Source organism: Protobothrops mucrosquamatus, unplaced genomic scaffold, assembly GCF_001527695.2.
Source record: "Protobothrops mucrosquamatus isolate PMUCROS unplaced genomic scaffold, P.Mucros_1.0 scaffold_190, whole genome shotgun sequence".
Taxonomy (NCBI): domain Eukaryota; kingdom Metazoa; phylum Chordata; class Lepidosauria; order Squamata; family Viperidae; genus Protobothrops; species Protobothrops mucrosquamatus.
Window position 1 is genome coordinate 112,858 of NW_015386266.1, and position 24,112 is coordinate 136,969.

Here is a 24,112-nt window from a genome sequence, read left to right on the forward strand (position 1 = left end):
CCAAATTATCTCCCATGTGTCCAATAAAATTGGTTCTTGTATATTTTGCGCCCATTTTATCATACAATCCTTAACCAATTCTGTTTCTGAATCCAACTCAATCAGTACATTATACATTCTTTTAATATGAGCTTGAGATTGATCTTTAATCTGTTTCATCAAATTTGCATCCTGTAAAGTAATACCAACTCTTTGATCCATACGCCACCTCATTATCAATTGATTATAATAAAACCAAGAATATTCAATATTTTCTTGTTTCAAATCTACTAAAGATTTAAATTGCCAGTCTTGTCCTACCAGACGAAGTAATTCCTTGTAAGAAACTTTATCCAAGTTAACTCCCCTAGATATCCCCTCTATTACCTGTCCTGGAGTTGCCCAAATAGGAATTTTATAATTTAATTTATAATAATATTTCTTCCAGACTCTCAATAGAGCACTCCTTAAGATATGGACCTTAAAATTTGTATCTACCTTTTTATCATAAATTAAATATGCCTGCCAACCAAATAACAAATCCCATCCTTCAAGAGAAAGTATATTCTTATTTGTTAAATTTAACCAATCACTGATCCATGTCAAAACCACCGCATCATAATACAATTTTAAATTAGGGGCTTTAAGTCCTCCTCGTTCCCTTATATCTTGCATAATCTTAAACTTAACTCTTGGCTTCTTGCCCACCCAAATGAACTTATTAATACCCTTCTGCCAATCCTCCAAATTAGCATCTTTTTTTTAAAATAGGGATCATTTGAAACAAGAAAAGAAACTTTGGGAGAATATTCATTTTTACTGCTGAGATTCTCCCCAATAAAGATAATTGCAGTTTTTTCCAATCATTTAAATCCTTTTGCACCTTAAGCCATAAAGATTCATAATTATTCTTATACAATTTAGCATTAGTGGCTGTAATATAAACTCCCAAATATTTTACCTTTTTAACCATTTCAAAACCTGTAAGCGTAACTAACATATCTTTATCATTCATAGACATATTTTTTGGTAATATTTTAGTCTTATTACAATTAATCTTAAAACCAGAAACTTTCCCATATTGTGCAATAATTTCAACCAAGTCAATTACCAAATCTATTGGCTGAGTTAATGTTAACACTAGGTCATCTGCAAAAGCTCTTAATCTATACTCAATCTTATTAACCTTAATTCCTTTTATTATAGAAGACTCCCGAATTTTAATTAACAAAATATCCATTGTTAACACAAATAACAATGGAGATAATGGACATCCTTGTCTAGTTCCTTTTTCAATTTTAAATGCTTCTGTTACCCCCCATTAACTATAATCTGTTCTGATTGCTGTTGATAAATAGCCTTAAGGGTGGACAAAATTTTTCCCCCAAAATTCATTCTATCTATAACTTGAAACAAAAAACCCCCAATCTAATTGATCAAATGCTTTTTCAGCATCTAAAAAAATAAAAGCAGCAGGAATTTGATTATTCTTATCCAAATATTCAATTAAATTAATAATTTGTCTTACATTATATTTCATATATCTTCCAGATATAAATCCAGATTGATCACTATGAATCAATTGGTTCAACACTTGCATTAGTGTATTTGCCAGTACTTTTGAAAAAATCTTATAATCTGTATTCAGTAAAGATATAGGTCTATAATTCTTGGGTTGAGTCAAATCCTGACCCTCCTTTGGTATTAAAGATATAAAAGCAGTTCTCCAGGAGGGAGGTACCGCTTCACCCAACAAAATACTATTAAACAATTCCCTTAATGGTTCTATCATTTCTTCAGATAACATCTTATAATAAATTGCTGTAAATCCATCTGTACCTGGTGCCTTACCAAGTTTTAATTGCTTAATTGCCCCCTTTATCTCCTCCAATGTAATTGAGCAATTCATTTTTTCCCTTTGATTGTCTGACAATCTGGGAAAATGTGCCTGCTGTAAATAATTATCTATTTGTTCAAACTGTATTTTTTCAGAAGCGTATAACTTAGAATAAAAATCTAAAAAACTCTTTTTAATCAGGTTTTGTTGAGATGTCATTTTACCATTATAATCTATTTTCTCTATAATTCTTGATTTCTGCTTCTTTCGTAATTGATAGGCCAACCACCTTCCTGGTTTATTTGCATTAGAGAATGTATTATATTTCATGTACCTTAAACTAGTTGCCATCTGATCTGCTATTAACATATTAAATTGTTTCCTGAGCACAGTAATAGATACTTTTAAATTATTATCCAGTGGATTTAAAATAAAAGCCTGCTCTTTCAATTTAATCTCTTCCTCTAACTCTTTACGTTTTTGCATTTGTTTACGCCTGTGAACATTATTCATATAAATCAAATTACCTCTCATATATGCTTTACTAGCATCCCAGACCATTGAAATTGAAGTACCTTTGTGCATATTCAACAAGAAAAATTCTTTCAATTGATCTCTACATTTCTGTAAATGTATATCATATCTAAATAAATTTTCATTCAATCTCCAAGTTCTTCTGCTCCCTTCTTCAGCAAATAACTCCATCCATACCAGACTATGATCTGACAATGTCCTGGGAAAAATCTTAATATTCTTCACCCTAGAACAAAAATCATTAGTGATTTAAAAAAATCAATTCTAGAATAAGATTGGTGCCTATCCGAAAAGAAAGTAAAATCCCTTTCTTCCATATTTCTTTCTCGCCATATGTCTTTTAATTCCAGTTCATCCTTCAAATCAAAAAAAGTTTTAGGCAATATTGAATTAAGCGTTTTACAAGAACCTTTCTTATCTTTTCTTGAATCTAAAACACCATTCCAATCCCCCATCATAACAACTTATTTGTAATCCAGTTGATTTAGTTTCTGATATAACAATTTATAAAACTGTTTCTGCTGTTGATTTGGGGCGTATAATCCAATAATAAGACATTTCTTCCCATTCAATAATATTTCAACAAAAACATATCTTCCTTCTGAATCAGCATCAATCAATTTGGGCTGAAAATCTTTCCTGATATAAATAACTACTCCACCTCTTTTCTGCGGTGCAGATGCCATAAAATGTATACCCAACCATGAATTAGACAAATATTTTTGATCTTTAGCTGTAATATGAGTTTCTTGTAAACAAACAACATCATTTTTATGTTGTTTCAAATAATAAAATAACTTTTTTCTTTTCTGTGGAGAATTCAAACCATTAACATTCCATGTCAGGAACCTTGCCATCTTTAGTGGCAGCGAGCTTCTGGAATGCTCCTTGTAAATCAGCTGTTACTGATTTCTTCGGCCTCGCCCCTCCCACTGGCTCCGAGATGACTTGCTGTGCAACGGGTACATCCACTTTTTGTTGCTCTCTTTCTTTGCGTTTATGAGCTGCACGGGTCATTCTTTGTGATTTGGGATCTTCTTTAATTTCCATAAATTGTTGCTTGACTTGCTCTTGATTTTGTAATTCTATGAAACTTGATGACAATATAGCTCCTTCAGCCACTTTAACACATTTGTTAACTGGTTGGCAAAGAGTTCATCTATTTCTTCTGATTGGTTGGGTGGCTATAATACACAGCTATGGCAATGTCACTTTTTCCCCTTTTATACTTACCCATATACATTCTGGAGGGATTTTATCTTTGATCATGTGCATTTATGTAGATATGTAGTGTTCTCTAACATATAGTGCAACTCCCCCTCCTCTTTTTGTAGACCTGTTTCTTTTGAACAATTTGTATCCTTCCATCAATACATTCCAGTCATGGGTTTCGTCCCACCAGGTTTCTGTAGTGCCAACTATATCATACCCACCCTTCTTGTTCACCCTCAGATAGGGGGTTCCAATTCACCTCCAAGTTCTGGAGAGCATTTTTTAACCTACTGGGTACTGACCAGGGCTTGTCATCCAGTCATCATCCTCAAACGAATGGGGGGACAGAACGAACGAGTACTAGAAAAATATATAAGGTGCTTCATAAACTACCAACAAGACAATTGGACTGACTTGCTACCATTCACTGAAGTAGCCTATAACAATGCAGTGCATTCCAGTACTGGTTATACACTTTTCCAAGTGGCTATAGGACAGTTTCAATCTGATGCCTGAATTACCCATCCCTTCCCTTAAGGAGTCAATCATGCAATTGCAAAATACATGGCCAGTTGTTAGAAAAGCTTTAGACGAAGCTAGAGAAGCCTATAAAGCTCAGTCAGATTTTTAAAAAAGGCTGGAGCCCAAGCTTTTTTGGGTGGGGGACAGAGTATATCTCTCCACTAGGTTTCTGAAGTCCCTGCAGCCTCAAAGAAGTTAGGGCCAAAATTCATGGGACCCTTCCCTATTAAACGCATCATCAACCCAGTCATAGTAGAGCTTGAACTCTCTAAAACAGGGCTTTGGTACCTGGCAGGTGGTACATGACCCTGACCAGACTAACCAAGTGTAGCAGGGGAGGGAACAAGCCAAAGTGGCACAGCACAGGACTTGCCCTGAGAGAGAGTCCTCAGGAACTGCAGGGCTGCTGGGACAAGACAAAGGCCCCAGGATTGGCAGTTCCTGCAAACCCAGAAGAGAAAGGAGGAGGAGGGCGGAGACAGGAAGGGATATAAAAGGAGGCAGTTTTGGTGGGAGAGGGAGAGGGAGAGAAAAAAAGACCTTGGCGAAAAAGTCAGAAGAGAAAGGGCTTTTGTCAGAGAAGCAGTGAGAGGCAGAGAGGAAAGGCTTTTGGGGAGAAGTGTGTGTGTGAGAGAGAGAAGCAGAGAGGAAAGGCTTTTGGGGAAAAGTGTGTGTGTGTGTGTGTGTGTGTGTGTGAGAGAGAGAGAGAGAGAGAGGGAGGGAGGGAGGGAGAGGGAGAGGGATAGGGAGAGGGAGAGGGAGAGGGAGAGGGAGAGAGAGAGAGAGAGAGAGAGGAAGCAGGGCCAACCAGCCACCTGACCATCAAGGTAGTGGTGCATATTAATAAATATTGAGTAATTCATCATACAGTTGGTTCCATCTCTGGCTATCGGGGGCGAGTCATTAGCTCCCGCGGAGAGGGCTCGCAACCTGGGCGTCCTCCTGGATGCTCGGCTGTCTTTAGACGATCATGTGACGGCCGTGGCCAGGGGGGCTTTTCATCAGGCTCACCTGATACGCCAGTTGCGCCCCTTTCTGGATCAGGACGCCCTACACACAGTCACTCAAGCCCTCGTTGTTTCCCGCCTGGACTATTGCAATGCTCTCTACATGGGGCTCCCCTTGAGGTGCACCCGGAGGCTCCAGCTAGTTCAGAATGCGGCTGCGTGGGGGATTTTCGGGGGCCTCTAGATGCTCCCATGTAACACCTCTCCTGCGTGAGCTGCACTGGCTGCCGGTGGCCTTCCGGGTGCGCTTCAAGGTGTTAGTAACAACTTTTAAAGCGCTCCATGGCAATGGACCTAGGTATTTGCAAGACCGCCTCCTACCAAACACCTCCCTTCGACCAGTCCGCTCCCACAGAGAGGGCCTCCTTAGGGTGCCGTCGGCCAGACAATGCCAGCTGGCGACCCCCAGGGGGAGAGCCTTCTCTGTGGCAGCTCCTGCCCTCTGGAATGACCTACCCCCCGACCTACGTACAGTTGCGGACCTGTGCCTTTTTCGCCGAGCCCTGAAGGCCCATCTATTCCGTGCGGCCGGCCTGGCATAGTTTGGATTGTGTTTCAGTGGGGGGGGGTTTGTATGGGTGTGTTTTTAGAACAGGCCTATTATTCAATTCAATTTTAAAACAGAAACTATTTATTTATTCATGGTTTTTAGTATTGCCTGTTCACCGCCCTGAGTCCCGCAAGGGAGATAGGGCGGTATATAAATTTAATAAATAATAATAATAATAATAATAATAATAATAATAATAATAATAATAATAATAATAATAATAATAATAATAATAATAATAATAATAATAATAATAATTTGTCAGTTTAAAGAGAAAGTAATCAGCAAAGGAACCGCCACCGAAGAAATTAAAACCCGTACTTTTTTCCTTTTTTTGGTTTACAGTTTGTAACATTTTATTAGATTCTAGATACAAAAATGCAAAATGAAATAGTAGGACAAAGTGGGGAGGAAAAAGGGGAAAAAAGTGGGGGAGAAGGAAAAAAGAAAAGAAAAGGCATTGACTTCTGAATTTCTCTGTTGCAGTAGAAGAAAGTCTTAACATTAAACCTCAACTTTTTACTTTTCCATAATATTATAAACTAGCCATTTCTACTACAACAAATTAATCTAAACAGTAAAACCCAAAATCCCCCCCTTTTTTCAGTAATCAAGTTTTTGACAACTTGCTAAGCACTGGTGGTACTTGAATATTGTCATGTCCTAAAAGTGGTACAATCTGTGAAAAGGTTGAAAAGCCCTGCCCTAAAACATTAAGACAGGTCCATCCAGTGTTCCACTGTAGTTTGCTAAAACCCAAAACGAGTTTGCCCTTAAGGCCAGCAGTAGCCCCTCTACCACAACCGATTATGGTAGAAGGGGAACAACATTTTGAAATCAGAGAAATCTTAGATTCCAGAAAGCAACATGGGTCTATCCAATACTTAGTGGCATGGAAGGACCTCCCTGCATCACAGAATGAGTGGGTACACAAGAAGCATGTGAGGGCCCCTAGACTGCTCAAACATTTTTATACTCGTTACCCTGATAAACCTGACTAACCACTATGTTTCATTTTTCTCTCCCGGTTATTATTTTCTCTTCTCCAGGTAGATCTTTCTTTTTTTTTTAACGGTCTTTCTTTTAAAAGATCCTCAGTGTTTTTCTTTTTTATGCCCTGATTTTCGGGTTCTGCCATTCTATTGGGGGGGGAACCTAGGGGTCTTCTGCAATGTATTTCCTTTGTTTGTTCTGTCCTCTTTGTTTATTCTATCCTCTATCTTACTTTGGGGTGTGAAAGGAATGTGCCTCCAGCCATCTGCCTTATCTCCAGTCGGATTGGAAGAAGCCGCGGAGAAACCTGACAGCCTTGAGAACGGTGCCTTACCGGTTCTTTCTCACAACAACTTAGCACCTACGGATTGGTTCAATTCAAACCAGCCAGATGGACATTTGGGGAGGGGTTTGAAAGGGTTCTTTTAATGTAACACTTCGCACAAAATCCTCAGATCCTGCCTTACTATCCTGATATCAATACCTTGCAATAAAAGTTCCTGTTGAGACAATGCAAGTTTCAAGAGTTCTGCTTTCTTGGGAGAATTAATTGAGGCAGGTCCTTATACCTATCTCTTGGTTCTGGTTGCCACAGTACAAGTAGGATTCTAAATTGGGAAGAATGCAGAGGAGCTCGGAGACTAATTCTATGAAGAACTGGATATGTTTAGGTTAGAGAAGAGAAGACTAAGGGAAGATATAATAGCAAATTTCCAATAGTTGAAGAGTTATCAAAGGGAAGAGGAGGTGGCGTTATTTTTGCACAGATAGGACAAGAACCAATCAATGGAAGCAGAGGGAGATCCAAACTCAAGTTTTAGTACAATTCTGGTAGATTTATTTATTTATTTATTTATTTATTTATTTATTTAATAGGCTGCACATCTTACCTCAAGGTAACTCTGGGTGGCTTACAATCATAAAAAACTGTATAAACTAAAAACATAAATTAGTACAAAATCCAAACACTACTGCCCAATTAAAAGATGGGGAGGATGGAAGCAGGATGGGGATGGGGGGAGTGGAATCAGTTGTTAATCGATCAACCACCTCCACTGTGATGCTCCCCCATTGGAGCCCCAAGTTAACTGGCAGAGCCAGATCTTTAAGCTCTTATGGAAGATCAGGAAGGTTGGGGCCAACCTCACTCTGGGGGCAAGATGTTCCACAGAGCATGTGCAATGGTAGAGAATGTTCTTCTGCGTACCGCCAGCCAGAATAATCAGGCTGGTGGGGCCAACCACAATGTCACTGTCTCTCAATAAAAGTTCCATCATCTCAAAAGGAACTTTTATTGAGAGACACATAAACATACATACATACATACATACATAATCAGTATACGTATGGGTATATATACTGTGTATATATATATGTGTATATATATTGTGTGTGTATCTGTCTGTCTATCTATCTATCTATCTATCTATCTATCTATCTATCTATCTATCTATCATCTATTCTTTTGAGAATGGACATCAGACAGAACCTTGTGTACCCCATCTACACGTCTCTCCATGTAGATATAGTACAATTAAGCACTACTCATTGAGTGTGGTTAGTCAGCCAGTTACAAATACATCTGTGGGGATGTTGTTTATCTCACATTTTTCTAGCTTACCAAGAAGTAGGTGGTTATCTACTTTGTCAAATGGCTTATTGAAATTCAAGTCTACTATGTTCATTAATTTAGTCATTTTGTCAAAGAATGAGTTAAGCAGCTCTGCTTTCTTTCTATTGCCCATTACTCCCTTGCCATGTTCTCCCATTAGTGGACCAATTGTTTCCTTGACTTTTTTCTTGTTTTTTACATGTTGAAAAAATTGTTTTTATTGTTTTTGTTATTTGTTGGAGGTCTTACTTCATTTTGAGTCTTAGCTTTCCTGACTTCACCCTTGCAAGGTTGGGCTATTTGTTGGTACTCTGCCTTAGTTATGTGTCCCTCCTTCCATTTTTTTTAATTTATCATTTTTGTCATTCAGTTTATCAGAGAGATCTTTGTGCAGCCATGCTGATTTCTTCTTGGATTTTTTTTCTTTTTAGTGGTATTAAGCTAAATTGGGCTTTTATAAACATATTTTTCAGAGTTTTCCAAGCTTCTTGAGTTGTTTTCCCCTATGGTTACAGATCAAACAAAGTGTACAGTGTACAGTCACCATGGGCCTTGCTGCTTAATGGTTTCAACTGTAATAGGAAACTTTCCTTAGAACAAAAGGAACCATGGATTATAACCATAGATGCAAACTAAACACTGCCATCTACTGGCTGGATACTTCTATAGTTGTTGAAATACAAAATACATTCCAACATGTATTCCAACAATCTTTGATTTTTGCTCCAGGTGATAACATGCCTGCCTAGACTGACTATCTGGTCTGCAGACTATAGTTTTTGTTCCCCTAAGAATTGAATCTCCTATCACCAATATCACCTTTTTTCCCTAGGGAAGTTGGGGATATTTTCCTTCCTATCACAGGAATGCTGGTTGTTCTTTTTTAGAAACTATTGATGACTGCTCTTTTATAGGTGTCTGCATATTTTCTTCCAGGGGAGGATATGAAAGTGATTGTTCAGTTCCAGAGAGGCTTCATTGGATTGGGCTAAGGTAGATAGTAGGGACTTTGCTCTTGGTTGTTGTTTTCTTTTAAAAGTGATATGTTTCCACAGGTCTTCCTCTTTAGGGTTATATATAGGGTATTTTTTTCAGAAGCTATTTGTTCCCTATTGTGTTCTATTTGAGTGTATTGTGTTTTCTTATTTAGGTTCATATACGGGGTCATTTTTTAAAGAAGTTGTTTGCTCCCTGTTGTGTTTAATTTTGGTGTAGTCTTCTTATTTAGATTGGGGTTTCTTGCTTTGTTCATTGAGTTTCAGAATGGGTAGAGTTGCCTCTAGACCCTTTACCTTTTCTTCTAGTAATTCATATAATTTACATTTGATAAATGCATGTTTGGAGTCTTCTTTGGTTATAAACTCAAACATATGACATGTTTTGCAAGTCACTATAATGTCTCTAGTTCCATTACTTTTTGTTTGTTGTGAGGGGGCTTTTCACAGCCCTGCTAGACTCGAGGTGCATCTGCTGCTTAGTCAGCCTGAGGATCGTGGACTTGTTGGGACTAATACTTAAGAGACTAAAGCAACCCATGAGGATGACCCACTTAAGGGATGGGGGTGCTTGCAACCTGCCTGCCTGAACCAGTGAGCCTAAGGGTGGGAGCCACATAGAGACTATTCAGTATATTGTAGCCCCATAGATGGAGAGACAATGATACTGAGATTGTCGTGGCTGAAAAAGTGGAACTGGGAAAGCAAAAATTGACTGGGAAAGCAACAAGTGGCGGCTGAGGATTAAAGCTGAGAAAGAACTAGGGATGGAAAACCGCTGAAAGTTAGATGAGCACAATCAGCTGTGAAAGTGAAAGCAGAGGCAATCAATACATTAGTTGAGAGCAGCCCAGCAGAGCCAAGTATTCCAAAAGAGCATTGAGACCTGGCGGAAATATTTAATGAGCAGGAACTGGATATGTTCCCTCCTCATTGCCCCGCAGACTGTGCAGGCAAAACTCCCCAAACCAAAAATGTACTCTATGATTCTGGGGGTGATGGAGGAGCTCTGAGCCTTTGTGGACAAGAATTTAGCTAGGGACTTCATCCAGCCAGCTAAATCCAAGGTGGTGTTACTAGTGTTCTTTAAAGAGAAAAAAGATGGATCATTGAGACTGTGCATGGATTTTAGTGGGATTAATGGTGTGTGCATGGAAAATATGTGTCCCTCCCCCTTGTGAAAGACATGCTGAGGCACCTATCCAAGGGGAAGGTGTTCACAAAGTTGGATTTGAGAGAGGCGTACTATCATGTGAAGATCAAAGAGGGAAATGAATGGAAGATTGCTTTTAATTGTCCCTTGGGATGCTATCAATTCAGAATGATACCTTTGGGACTACAGGGAGCACCAATGGTGTTAACGAGGCACTGCATGATCACCTGTACAAAGAGGTGCTGGTTTACCTGGATGATATTCTCATCTACTCTGAGACAATGGAGGAGCACATGAAGCTAGTGAGGGAAGTGCTACAAAAGCTACTGAGGGCTAAACTTTATTTCAAACTAGCCAAGTGCGACTTCCACAAAAGTAGCTTGGACTATTTGTGGTACCACATATCAAGCAAGGGGGTGGAAATGGACCCTAGGAAAGTGAAAGCCATATTAGAGTGGGAAGCCCCCCCAAACCCAAAGGCAACTGCAGAGCTTTCTGGGGTTTGCCAACTTCTACCAACAATTCATCCCCTCCTTTGCACAAATAATCACAGAGCTATTAAAGACGGGAGGGTGAGCATTGAAACCCAAGGTGAGCCACCTGCTGAATTGAACTATGGACTGTCAAGCAGCTTTTGAAAAACTCAAGCGGCTTTTCATGGCTGAGCCAACCCTTAAACACCCAAATCCAACAGCGCCTTTTGTAATCCAAGCTGATGCTAGCAATGTAGCCGTGGGAGCAGTCCTGCTTCGAAAGAACCAAGAAGCCATGTGCCTAAACCTCCCATAAACTAACTGACACCAAGAAGCACTTGGCAGTGTGGGAGAATACAAGAGTTCCAGGGAGGAAATAGTTAACTCGATCATCCCTCGGGGCAGCTGGCAGCGCAAAACTCCATGAGGCCAATTCTGCTGACTTTTCCTCAGCCATCTGATAGTCAGATCACACAGAAACTGAGAATTAGAATTAGAATAACAGAGTTGAAAGGGCCCTTGTAGGCCATCTAGTCCAACCCCCCACCTAAGCTGGAGACCCTACACCATTTCTGACAGATGGCAGTCCAGTCTCTTCTTAAAAGCTTCCAGTGATGAAACTCACACAACATCTGAAGGCAAACTGTTCCATTGGTTGATTTTTCTCACTGTCAGAAAATTTCTCCTTGAATCTCTCCTTGATCAGTTTCCACCCCCTCCTCTCTGTGACAGCACCTCAAATCTTTCCATTCTTTCACACACGTTCCTCCAAATCCTTCCCATTCTCACGCACACATTCCTCCAAAATCCTTTCTTCTTTCTCTCTCTCTGTCTCTCTCTCACTGCTTCTCTGACAAAAGCCTTTTCTCTTCTGCCTCTTTCTCTGGACTCTTTTCTTCTCTCCCTCTCCCACCAAAACTGCCTCCTTTTATAGCCTCTCCTGTCTCCACCCCTCCTCCTCCTTTCTCTTTTAGGTGAGCCAGAAGTGCTGATCCTGAGGACTCTCTCATGGCAAGTCCTGTGCTGCGCCTCTTTGGCTCATTCTCTCCCCTGCTACACTTGGCTGGGCTGGGCTGGGCAGGACTGTGTACCACCTGCCAGGTGCCAATGTACCACCGGTGGTATGCGTACCACCAGTTGAAAAGCCCTGGTGTAAACTGTTCTGTTTTCTACTTGGTTCAGCATTGAAGAGGCAGCAATAGAAACAAGTACTTCTTTATTGAAGTCAAAACAGAAACTAACAAGCATTGCTCCGCCCCTATTTATACATTCAGCTCTGGGCGCCATCAGCCAATGAGAGCACAGTATTCTCCCGCTCAAATGCATAATAAACAGCCTTGTAGACAGCAAGTCTGGCTAGCAGGCCATGTGGTCTGCTAACCGTTCCTGCACAGATCTCAGCCATCTGCTTCATAAGTTTAACTCAATACATTACATAAACTACCAGCACAACAACTGGACTGAGGTCCTCCCATTTGCCGAAGTAGCATACAATAATTCCGTCCATAGCAGCACAGGCTTCATCCCATTCAAAGTGCCCATGGGCCAAGTCTTTGCCTCAATACCTGAATTACCCATGACCACCCCCTCTGTCACCTCTCTCAAAGACTAGGTGACCAGATTACAAAACATCTGGCCAGTGGCTAGAAAATCAGTGGAAGAGGCAAGAGACGTCTATAAAAAACAAGCAGACAAAAATGCACAAAGCCTAAGGGCTTTAATGTAGGAGATTGGGAGTATTTATCTACCAAGTACTTGCAATCCAGACAACCCTTGAAAAAACTGGGACCCAAGTATGTTAACCTTTTCCCATTAAAAGCCTGGTTAAACCAGTCACAGTAGAACCTGAACTCCCCAAATCACTCAGACACATCCACCCAATCTTCTATTGCTGTCTGCTGAAACTTCAGCCACTTTCCCCCCTGCACTCAATACCACTACCTCCACCTGAGCCTCTCATGATTGAAGGTGAACAGCATTTTGAAGTCAAAGACATTCTGGATTCCAGCAAACAGCACAGGAAGATCCAGTACTTGCTGGCATGGAAAGACTTTCCCCCTTCTGAAATGGAGTGGGTGGACCTCAAACAGGTTACAGCTGCCAAACTCCTCAAATGCTTTCACAATCAATACCCTGACAAACCAAATGATCTAACCCTGGTTTTCCTTGTTCTCTATCTCTCTCTTTTGCAGGATTAACATCCTTGCCAAGGGGGGCAGCATGTCAGGATCTCCATTGTCATCCTGGTGCCTTGCTGGGTCCTACCATCAAAGGGGAGGGTGGAGGCATTTGGGTCAATACACATCTGTGTATCAATTGGTGGGAAAGGGGAGGGGGAAGTGACAATGGAAGAAAACCAAATCACCAAACCAGTTTGTACCAGGATCTTCAAGGCCATTTGCCCTGAGAATGGAATGTTACCAGTTGCACACCTCAGAGTTTCTCAAAACATCATACCGGCATCACATTGGCTGGCTGGGAGACTGGTCACAGGGGGGAGGGATTGAGATTCAGAAAGAATAGCTTTGTTTTTTGCTCAGGAATACCAGATGCCATCTGACTTTACTGCAGTGGTTCTCAACCTTTTTAATGCTGCGACCCCCAACTGGTCGTAAGTCGAGGACTACCCAACCGGTCGTAAGTTGAGGACTTTCCCTACCTGGGAGCGCTGCGCATGCGTGGTTCCGCCCCCTGCGCTGGCCGAGGCGTAGCTGGCAAGTGGCAGAGACGGAGCAGGCCGACCACCAGCTGGCCCAGCTCAAGGGAGGTAAGGCACCCTCCGGAAAAGGGGAAAAAAATGGCGGACAGCCTTGCTTGGCGACCCCCAGGAAATGGTCGATCGACCCCAAATGGGGTCGCGACCCATAGGTTGAGAACCGCTGCTTTACTGCAACCAGTTTCTTTCAGTAAAAGTTCATTTGTTTCAACTAAATGGAGTTGTGACTCTTACTTTCCTGAGAGAGTAGTCTGGGGCAGGTCTGACATTTGTCTATAGCCATGACGGTAAATTATGCAATAGTATGGCTTGACTGAGTCAATCAAAATAGTCAGTATTTTTCTTACCTCATGTAGTGTCTGGTTTTTTTTCCCCAGGTTCTCACAGACAATCTTATTCTTTGGTTGATGACAGATCTTGGCTTCATCTTTATTGCTCTGGTTCTCTGCTTCTGTCCTGAAATTCATAGTTTCAATTGATGGTCAAAGAATGAAAAATATGCTTTCTTTCTAATCTATAGTAAACCATAGTATTCTGCAAGTTTTGCCAAACAACATTGGTCCAACAACAAAGTCTGGCAAGTTTGGCTGTTCTAGGTTTCAGTGGAAATAAACTAGTTGTGAACTCTGAGTGATTTCATAGGATACGTGGGGCATGGTTGGTGTGCATCATCCTCTCTTCTCTCTCCTGCATTATCTGTATACAAGGCTGCCTCTTCTTTGCCACTGCCATTGCCACTGTTCCACTACCCACATGCCACCATTCTGCCCACCCCATACCTTGCTACTTTGCCTCTGCTCAGCCATTGCCTCCATAGATATATCAGCCTATACAGTATATTTGTTCCTTACTGTGATTACAGTATTTCATGAATAAAAAATAGTCTCCCAGCATGGGCTACCCCAGTGATCAACCTGGCCTCAGATTGAGTCGAGGTAAGAATCAATAAGTCTTGCCAGAAAATGACAGAAAGTGGCTGTGATTCACCCAACACTTTTTGGTACTGCTTGTAACCTGTAACTCAAGCTAAAAAGGAGAAACAAGGACAAGAATTCCTATCAATTTCACCTTGACTCCCATACAATAGTAAGAGAACAGCATAATGGCAAGAAGAGTTCACCTATGGCAGCAATCAGGAATATTCCAAATGGAACTGGAAGATAAAAAAATGCCATCGCCCACCACTAAATTAATTTTAAAAAGTAAAAAAAATTGGGCATGTGAAATTCACTATTAGCAGAAACAGCCCCAAATGTGTAATGCATTCATTTGAACAACTGTCAAAATCCAGCTCTTTCTCCAATGTAAACTGACTGGACTTTTTAATAAAGACTTTTATACTACTTTCTAAAGACTCTGTTCTACTTTTTGAGGAGTTGTAAACAGTGCCACAAGAGAAAAACTATTGTTGTCTGCTTATAGTGGAATTATAAACAAACTACACAAAGAAAAACAAAGTCATAGGGAAAGAATCTAACAACAACATTACATGCAAACTGTGTGCAATGTTTATATTCCTACCTATGGAGGACTCAAATTACACTTACAATAAGCGTGAACTAGTTAGATTACCGAAAAAGTGAAAACTCTTGAGGCAAGTCAAGCCACTGTTGAAAGGTTTGGATTTGTCCTTCAAGCCAGGAGAAGGAGAATGACATGACGAGTGAAAAGAATGAAGCCATGAGGCAAACTGCTAGGAAAGGAAATTGTTTATTCCCAACAACAACCAGCATGTTCTTGGGGGCAGCTGGCAAATTGGATTGGTGAGTGTGTGGGTTTTAATATGTTTTGAGTATCACATACATTTTACAAAACATAAAGCAAAAGATAGGGTTTCCTTCTAGGTCAGTCCAAGGTTTTTGCACTAGGAAGATTAAAGACACCATTGGCTGAAAGACTCTGCTCCTGTGGCTCAGGAGAGGTGGAGACCATTGGACACATACTCCTTCGATGTTCCTTCTATAGAGCTATTCGGAAAAACCATATCCTCCTCATAATTGATAGGTATCCTGGTCGTTCTGAAAGTATTTATCTCCAGTGGCTGCTTAAGGATGAACAGGCAGTGATCACGGCACAGATGGCTAGATTCTGTGTAGCAGCATTGGGGATTCACCAGAAACGTAAATAAACATTTTAGATCTTTTAAATAATCTTTTATAATTAATTTTATTACGTGGTTTTATCCAGCATTAGACTAGGAAGATTGGGATATTGCACGGATCTCCGTGCAGCTTTGGAGGACCCCTTGCACCATATATGCTTTGATCAGTTTTCTTACAGATATTTTGTATTGTGGTATGCATGGGAGAGGCCCTGCTTTAACCCATATTTTAATTTGGGTAGCCCCTTTCAGGAAATCTACTTTGGTGGAATCTGAGAACCATAGTGAGGGTGGCAGATCCTGTAAGTCTGGGTGTAGTGGATTTTCTTTTGAAGGGAGGTGGGTAGCTAGGTAATGTGTACACCTGGTGGGGATATCTAGTGTAAGTCTGTCAGGTTGAGGGCAGATTTTGAAGGAGTGATCTACGGATAAAGGTCCTATTTCTACTCATTTGTGAATTCCACAGTTATAATTTTCCTCCCATCCTGATGATGTTATTCTCTTGTCCCTGACACCATCAACCCTTTAAATGAGGGTTGTGTAATTAGGGATGCTGTTGCTCCAGTATTGCCTAGACACTCATAGGCTTTCCCTCCTATTGTGAGGGTTACGAGGGCTTCACTTTTGGGGCCATTCCTTAGAGCAGGGGTGTCAAACTGCCAGCCCATGGACCGGATGCGTCATCCGGAAGCTGCACCCACCCCATTGCCAGCAATGGCAAAATTGTCCCGATACGTTGCGCAACATCACGTGACGTTGTGAGTTTGACATGTCTGCCTTAGAGGAGTAGCGAGGCCAGTGAAAGTTGCACTAAACTTCACTGGTCCCATATCTAGTTATAATATTTCAAAATCATCCTGAAACTGCAAATGATGAGGTTGCCCTGGAGCCTTCTGAGTTCTATGTGGGATGGGAGACCCTTTGGAGAATGGGGCTTCTGGGGGGAGAGTAGTGATTTCAGGATCCTGAAAATTTTTCCATGAACTCCTTCCTACTCCTTCTTTTTCACATTTAAAGCAATATTGACATCTTTTCCTGGGCCATTCTTCCTCTCCATGCTGGAGGCATTTTTTTCTGCCAGTCTGAAGACCAGTAATTAGAATGTCTCCTATCATTTTAAAGGGCTGCAAACATTTTCAGGTTTTCTTTCCTTTCTGCCCTTCTTTTCCTATCTCTCTCTCTTTCTTTCTGCTTCTTTTCTCTCCTTGTCTTCATCTTTTAACTTTTACCTTTGGTTGAACACAAAATTGGCAATTCTGTGCAATTCTGATATTTCCATGGTGGACCAGTTAGATACAATCCTATGAAAGTGACCTCTCATGTCACTGGCTGACTGCTCAATGAAAGAGGCTAGGATTCCTGGCCCTTGGGCTTGCTCATGTCATGATGGGCATAGACAACCCCTGTGTCTAGGAGACAGACCCAGAAAACATAGGGCCATCCCTCCCAATGTATTGAAATTCTGACCAGTTCAATGGTTTTCACCCAATTTCCTGTAGATCCTTCAGCAAGGCTCCAGCCTTAGTGCTTTTAATATTTTGTATTTGAAAGTATCATTTATCCATCAAATTTGGTTGCCTGCTTCATCCCTGAACAAAATCCATTCTTTATGTAATTGGCACACATGTGTCTTTTCGTCCCTGCCTGGACGAGCAACCTCTTTTTGTCCCAGACTTCTAGCAATCTCCCTAGCAGAAATTCTGGCAGGACCCTTGAGCCTGAATTTCCCATAGCTCTTGGTACCATTTAGGTTGAGCTCCTGCTTTATATGTCAAGATTCCCTTGTAGAACCTCCCACAATCTTTGGGTTGACTCTTTTTCAGAGACTTCTGCATGGCAAGGCTCCTTTTCACCCCGAAAAGGCTTCCTTTTAGCCTTTCACACATCGAGCAACAGGATCTGGGAGGACTCTAGTCTTTTACCAGAGTACAGCGATGAGGAAGGCGAGGAGGACCCCATAGTGAGTTGGCCCATTCCCCCTTTTGCCATTCCCACCAGACTGATAGTACCCAAAACAGGGGCTCATATGAATCTGAGCATCCTAATAGACTCGGGATGCTCTTGGTGCTTAATTAATTTATCCACTGTACTGAAACTGGGCATCCAAGCCAAGCTATTGCCTCATCCCATTGGGTTTGAGCAGGCTGATGGGTCCCTCATCAGAGTTGCCCCTGCCACACCCCCAACCAAACTTGTACATTTAAAAATGGGTTGGCATTGGGAAATCATCCATTTTGTGGTGGTTCCGAAGATGACTGAAGCTGTAATTTTGGGACTAGCATGGCTTGACAAATGGCGTCCTCACATCTGGTGGGAGGATGGAATGCGCAAATTAAGACTGGGGACAGGACCCTCCCCACCTGATACTGATGATAAAACAAAGACACTGGCCATCTGCGAAACTCATGGGGAGTCCCGTGAAATCCTAAAAACTGTAGCCAAAAAGCTGTTGGGGATTCAACTTGTCCCTGCTGAGTACCGAGATTTGGCAGAAGCCTTTAATGAGAAGGAATGTGACATCCTCCCCTCACACCAGATTACGGACTGTGCTATTGAAATTCTGCCCGATGCCAAGCTCCCCAAACCAAGGATGTACTCTATGACACCCAAAGAGATGAAAGAACTAAGAGAGTAAGTTGATAAAAACTTAGCTAGGGGTTTCATTCAGCCAGCCAAATCACCTGTGGCCACTCCTGTACTTTTCAAGGAAAAGAAAGATGGCTCTCTTAGATTATGCATCGATTTCAGGTCTTTCAACATTATCAGTATGGCAAATACGTACCCTCTTCCCCTGATGAAGGACATGTTAGCCCACCTGGCTAAAGGGAAATTTTTTACCAAGCTGGATTTAAGAGAAGCTTATTATAGGATCTGGATTAGGGAGGGGGACAAATAGAAAACATCCTTTAATTGCCCTTTGGGGAGTTTCCAATTTAAAGTGATGCCTTTTGGACTGCAAGGGGCCCCTGCTATATTTATGCAATTTGATAAATCAAGTGCTCCATAATAGTTTTGGTTTATCTTGGTGACATCCTTATCTACACTGAAACCATGGATGAACACATCAAATTAGTCCATGAGGTATTAAGGAAACTGTTGAAAGCCAAACTGTATGCAAAACTGTCAAAGTGTGGATTTCAGCAGACAGGCCTTGACTATCTGGGGTATCGGATTTCGAATGAGGGGATAGAAATGGACCCTGCCAAAATCAAAGCACATATACTGACTCCATGGTGCCCCAAAGAGGATTATTTCTGACAGAGGGGTCCAGTTTACTGCAAAGTTCTGGAGGGAGTTTGTTAAATTGATTGGGTCCTCTCAGGGGCTTCCATCTACTTTTCATCTGAATGGAGCTGTTGAGAAAGCTAATGCAATGGTGGAACAGTACCTCAGATGTTATGTAAATTACCAGCAGTCTAATTGGGCTGATCTTTTACCTTTTGCAGAGGTAGCCTACAATAATACTGTGCACAGTAGCACTGGTCTCACCTCATTCAAAATAGTGACAGGTCAAGATTTTGTGCCCATGCCTGAGTTCCCACAGGAACCTCCTGCTTCCCAGACTTTGGACCAATGGGTGACATCTTTCCAGGGGGTTTGGGTGAACATGAAGAAGGCTAGTAAGGTTTACAAGGAGCAAGCAGACAAACAATGTTCTCCTCAAAACCCTTTTTATGTTGGACAATTAGTTTATCTCTCAACTAAATATCTATGGTTAAAGTTTCCCAGCAAAAAATTGGGTCCAAAATTCCTTGGCCCTTTCCCCATTATCAGAATCATAAACCCTGTGATGGTGGAGTTAAAACTTCCACAATTGTTGGGGAGAGTTCACCCGGTGTTTCATTGCAGTCTTTTGAAACTGATGTCAGAATCCACTTTAAGACCTATTCCAAAAGAGTCGCCTGATCCAATGGTGGTAGAGGGAGAGACACATTATGAGATAAAATGTATTCTCGATTCTAGGCTGTAAAAGGGAAAATTACAATACCTTGTTCAGTGGAAAGGTTACCCCCTTTCAGAGGCTACATGGGTGAAATGTACAGATGTGAAGGCAAATAGATTGATAAGAAAGTTTTATGATAAATATCCTCACAAGCCTCAAGGGGATACCTAACCTGATTTTTGTTTTCCCTGCCGGAGACTCTTTCTTTCTGAAGAGGAGCTGACTGTCAATTTTGAAAATGAGCGTGGCTGCAGCCATTTTCCCTACTCATTTTCAGTTGACACATAACATGGAGAGAGGGGGTTTTACCAGGTGCTTTGCTAGACTAAACAGATTTTCTCCCATGGGAACCAAGGTCATCAGCTGTTCCTGGGACTGCAGGCTGGGCATTTTGTGAAAAGCCCGCCAAGAAGATGTATTGGGGAACGTAGTAACTTGCATAGCTTTAGGGGTGGGATTTCTTAACTTTCTATTGGAGATTGTTACGTGTCTATTGAGACTTGGTTTCACTTTTGATGTGCCGATACTTTGTATCAATAAACATGTTCTTTGAGGAACTTACAAGCCTCGGAATTCTGCTTTATTTGTCTCTGTCTGTCAGAACTATGACATTGGAATCTGTATAATAATAATAATAATAATAATAATAATAATAATAATAATAATAATAATAATAATAATAATAATAATAATAATAATAATAATAATAATAATAATAATAATAATAATAATAATGAAGTTGGAAGAGACCTTGGAGGTCATCGAGTCCAACCCCCTGCTCAGGCAGGAAATCCTATACCATTTCGGACAAATGACTGTCCAGTCTCTTCTTAAAAACTTCCAGTTTTGGAGCATTCACTGCTTCTAGAGGCAGGTTGTTCCATTGGTTAATTGTTCTAACTGTCAGGAAGTTTCTCCTTAGTTCTAGGTTGCTTCTCTCCTTGATTAGTTTCCATCCGTTGCTTCTTGTCCTGCCCTCAGGCGCTTTGGAGAATAGCTTGACTCCCTCTTCTTTGTGGCAGCCCCTGAGATATTGGAACACTGCTATCATGTCCCCCCCTTCTCTTCATTAAACTAGACATACCCAATTCCAGCAACCGTTCCTTATATGTTTTAGTCTCCAGTCCCCTAATCATCTTTGTTGCTCTTCTCTGTACTCTTTCTAGAGTCTCAGCATCTTTTTTACATAGTGGTGACCAGAACTGGATGCAGTATTCCAAGTGTGGCCTTACCAAGGCATTGTAAAGTGGTATTAATACTTTATGTGATCTTGATTCTATCCCTCTGTTAATGCAGCCTAGCACTGTGTTGGCTTTTTTGGCAGCTGCAGCACACTGCTGACTCATATTTAAGTGATTGTCCACTAGGACTCTGAGATCCCTCTCACAGTTACTACTATTGAGCAAGGTACCCCCTATACTATACCTGTACATTTGGTTTTTCTTGCCTAAATGTAGAACCTTACTTTTTTCACCATTAAATTTCATTTTGTTAGATAGCGTCCATTTTTCAAGTCTGTCCAGGTCCTCCTGTATCTTAAGCCTGTCTTCTGGAGTGTTGGCTATTCCTGCCAGCTTGGTGTCATCCGCAAATTTGATGAGTTCCCCATCTATCCCCTCATCCAAATCGTTGATGAAGATGTTGAAGAGCACTGGGCCCAGAACAGAGCCCTGGGGCACCCCACTATACACTTCCTTCCATGTAGATGCAGTGTCAGAATCCAATTATATTTCATTTCTATCTATCTACTCTGATGTAAAACCAATTCTTACTCTCTTCTGGATTCTGTCATACTACGAAAGGGGAGGAGGGTAAGCATGGGGGTTTTATGACTCTTACTTCCTTCAATAACTACAAAGTGACCGGTTGTTTATTCTCTTTGAGAGGCCTAACCATAACAATGCGGCCATTGTCTTTCATCCTACTCTCTCTGAAGTTCTCCCCCTTGCCGGTAGTGAGGGGAAAAAAGGGGGGAGAAATGCAACGCCTGGAATCTGGAAAAAGAGAAAATGAGTGATCGTGCTGACAGAGTGGACTGACAGATTGAATTGCCCGGAAGAACTGTGGGAACACTTTAAAACATTGAATGGTGGGAGAGGATTCCCCAGATCCTGTCTAGCATGCCTGAAATCAGTTTCTCTTAATAAAGATTCCTGTTGGAAGAGACATTCCAAGAGTTCTGTCTTCTGAAGATGTAAAATTGAGGTTGGTCCTTACATGCAGTTCCATTGAGGACCACACGCTGAGTACGGCCGGTCAGCCAACTACGAATCCATCTGGTGGTGATGCTGTCTAACCCACATTTTTCTATCTTATCGAGTAGTAGGTTGTGATCTACTTTATCAAATGCCTTACTGAAGTCCAAGTAAATTATATCCACAGCATTCCTCTGATCCACTAATATTGTCACTTGGTCAAAGAATGCAATAAGGTTTGTCTGGCATGATCTGTTTTTGACGAACCCATGTTGGCTTTTAGTAGTGATTTTGTTTGCCTCTAGGTATTCGCTGATTCATTGTTTGATTATCTTTTCCAGAATCTTCCCAGGTATTGAGGTCAGGCTGATAGGTCTGTAATTTCCTGATCCATTTTTTTCCTTTTTTGAAGATGGGAACTACATCAGCTCTTTTCCAGTCCTCTGGTAGTTCCCCAGTGCTCCAAGATCTTTGAAAAATATAGTTCAGTGGTTCTGAGATCACATGTGCCAGTTCCTTCAGAACCTTGGGGTGTAATCCATCTGGTCCTGGTGATTTGAACTCGTCTAGGCTGGACAGGTGCTCACTTATTATTTTCTTGCCTATCTTAACTTGTGTTTCTATACTGTTTTTTATGGCACTATTTTTGATAGGTTGGTCTGTTTTTTCCCTTTGCGTAAAGACAGATGCAAAAAACGAGTTAAATAGTTCTGCTTTCTCCCTATTGCTTGTTACATTCTTGCCACTTTCCCCCACTAATGGACCAATCATTTCCTTCACTTTTTTTCTTGTTTTTTACATGTTGAAAGAAGCTTTTTTTGTTATTTTTGACTTTGGTCGCAAGCCTTAGTTCATTATGAGCCTTAGCTTTCCTCACTTCATCTTTGCAGGCTTGGGCTATTTGTTGATATTGTGATTTAGTTATGTGCCCCTCTTTCCACTTTCTATACTTGTCCTTTTTATACTTGTCCTTTCAATTTATCAGAGAGTTCTTTATGCAGCCATGCTGGTTTCTTTTGAGAGCTATTATTTTTTCCTCTTTATTGGTATTGTGCTGGACTGGGCTTCTATTATCTCGCTTTTCAAAATTTCCCAAGCTTCTTGAGTTGTTTTCCCCTGGAGGATTCTCATCCATGGAATCCTTCCCAAGCCCTCTCTAAGTTTATTGAAATTAGCTCTCTTGAAGTCCAAGACTCTAGTTTGACTATGTTCTATTGCTTGTGCTTCCATAATGTTGAATTCCAATATTGCATGAACCTCCCAAGGTTCCTGTGGCTTCAATACCTTCTATCATTTCGCCTCTGTTAGTGAGAATTAGATCCAATATGGCTAATCCCCTAGTTCCCTTCTCTACTTTTTGGGAGACAAAGTTGTCTGCTAGGTTTGTCAGGAATCTGTTTGATCTTCCACTTGGTGCAGAGTTTGTCTCCCAGTTGATGTCAGGGTAGTTAATGTCCCCCATTACTATTGTGATTTGCTTCCTACATACCTTAGTTAGCTGACTAGCAAAGAGTTCATCTATTTCCTCTGTTTGGTTGGGTGGCCAACAGTTACGGGGGGGGGGGGGAATGGAGGAATTTGGGATTCACAGGTGCTCCCTATCAGCATGAGAGCCCAAGACCTTTGAGAGAATGTTTTGATGGACCGAAGTTTCTTCTCATAACAATTGCTGGGAGATTTATTGGACAATGTGACCTGAACTGTCAGAGAGGGGAGGGAAAGTTTTGCTCTTTTAATTATCTGTTTCCCACCATAGTTTCAAAGTTAGCTTTACTTCAAACGTGCCGGATTGTTTATGCCTAATAAAGTTAACATTGGAGCTTATCATGTCTCTAGTATTTTGCTTGGTTGGGCTTTTCAGCTGGAATATGACACTAAGCTAACTCTCTAAATAATTCCTAAAATAATTAAGGGGTCCTGAGTCCCTACACTCTTCTGGAAGCCTCCAGAGGGGTGGTGAAAACTCAGGAGAAGATTCCTGAAAGGGAGAAGTTGGCTGGAGCCTGGTTGGAATCAACCAGTAGGACTCCAGCTGTGGCTGAAAGCAGCTTCATAACCCCATAACATTATAACTTTATGCATGACAGACTCGTGAGGCCGGCGTGATGTGCAATTAGTTCACAGGGTGAAATAAGTTGGGGGTTTGTAGTCACCGTGAGTTTGTGGTGAGGGGGGGGCACAGAGGGAGGCTCAGCCAATTTCACTGTATACATGTTATACTTTGATAATAAAGGGTTTATTATTATTATTATTATCAGCCTTGACCCATCCTAAGGAGCAAATTGAATGC

The 24,112-nt window shown here is 41.2% G+C and overlaps 1 protein-coding gene across 1 annotated transcript in view; it reads right to left on the reverse strand.

The window, feature by feature from the left end:
• Positions 1-24,112, reverse strand: part of PDE4DIP (phosphodiesterase 4D interacting protein) — a gene marked incomplete in the record, with an annotated part of 236,640 nt that overhangs the window by 105,491 nt on the left and 107,037 nt on the right. Inside the window, 1 exon segment of the mRNA XM_015824438.1 lies at positions 13,931-14,039. Within this exon segment, the coding sequence (XP_015679924.1) occupies positions 13,931-14,039 (109 nt within the window).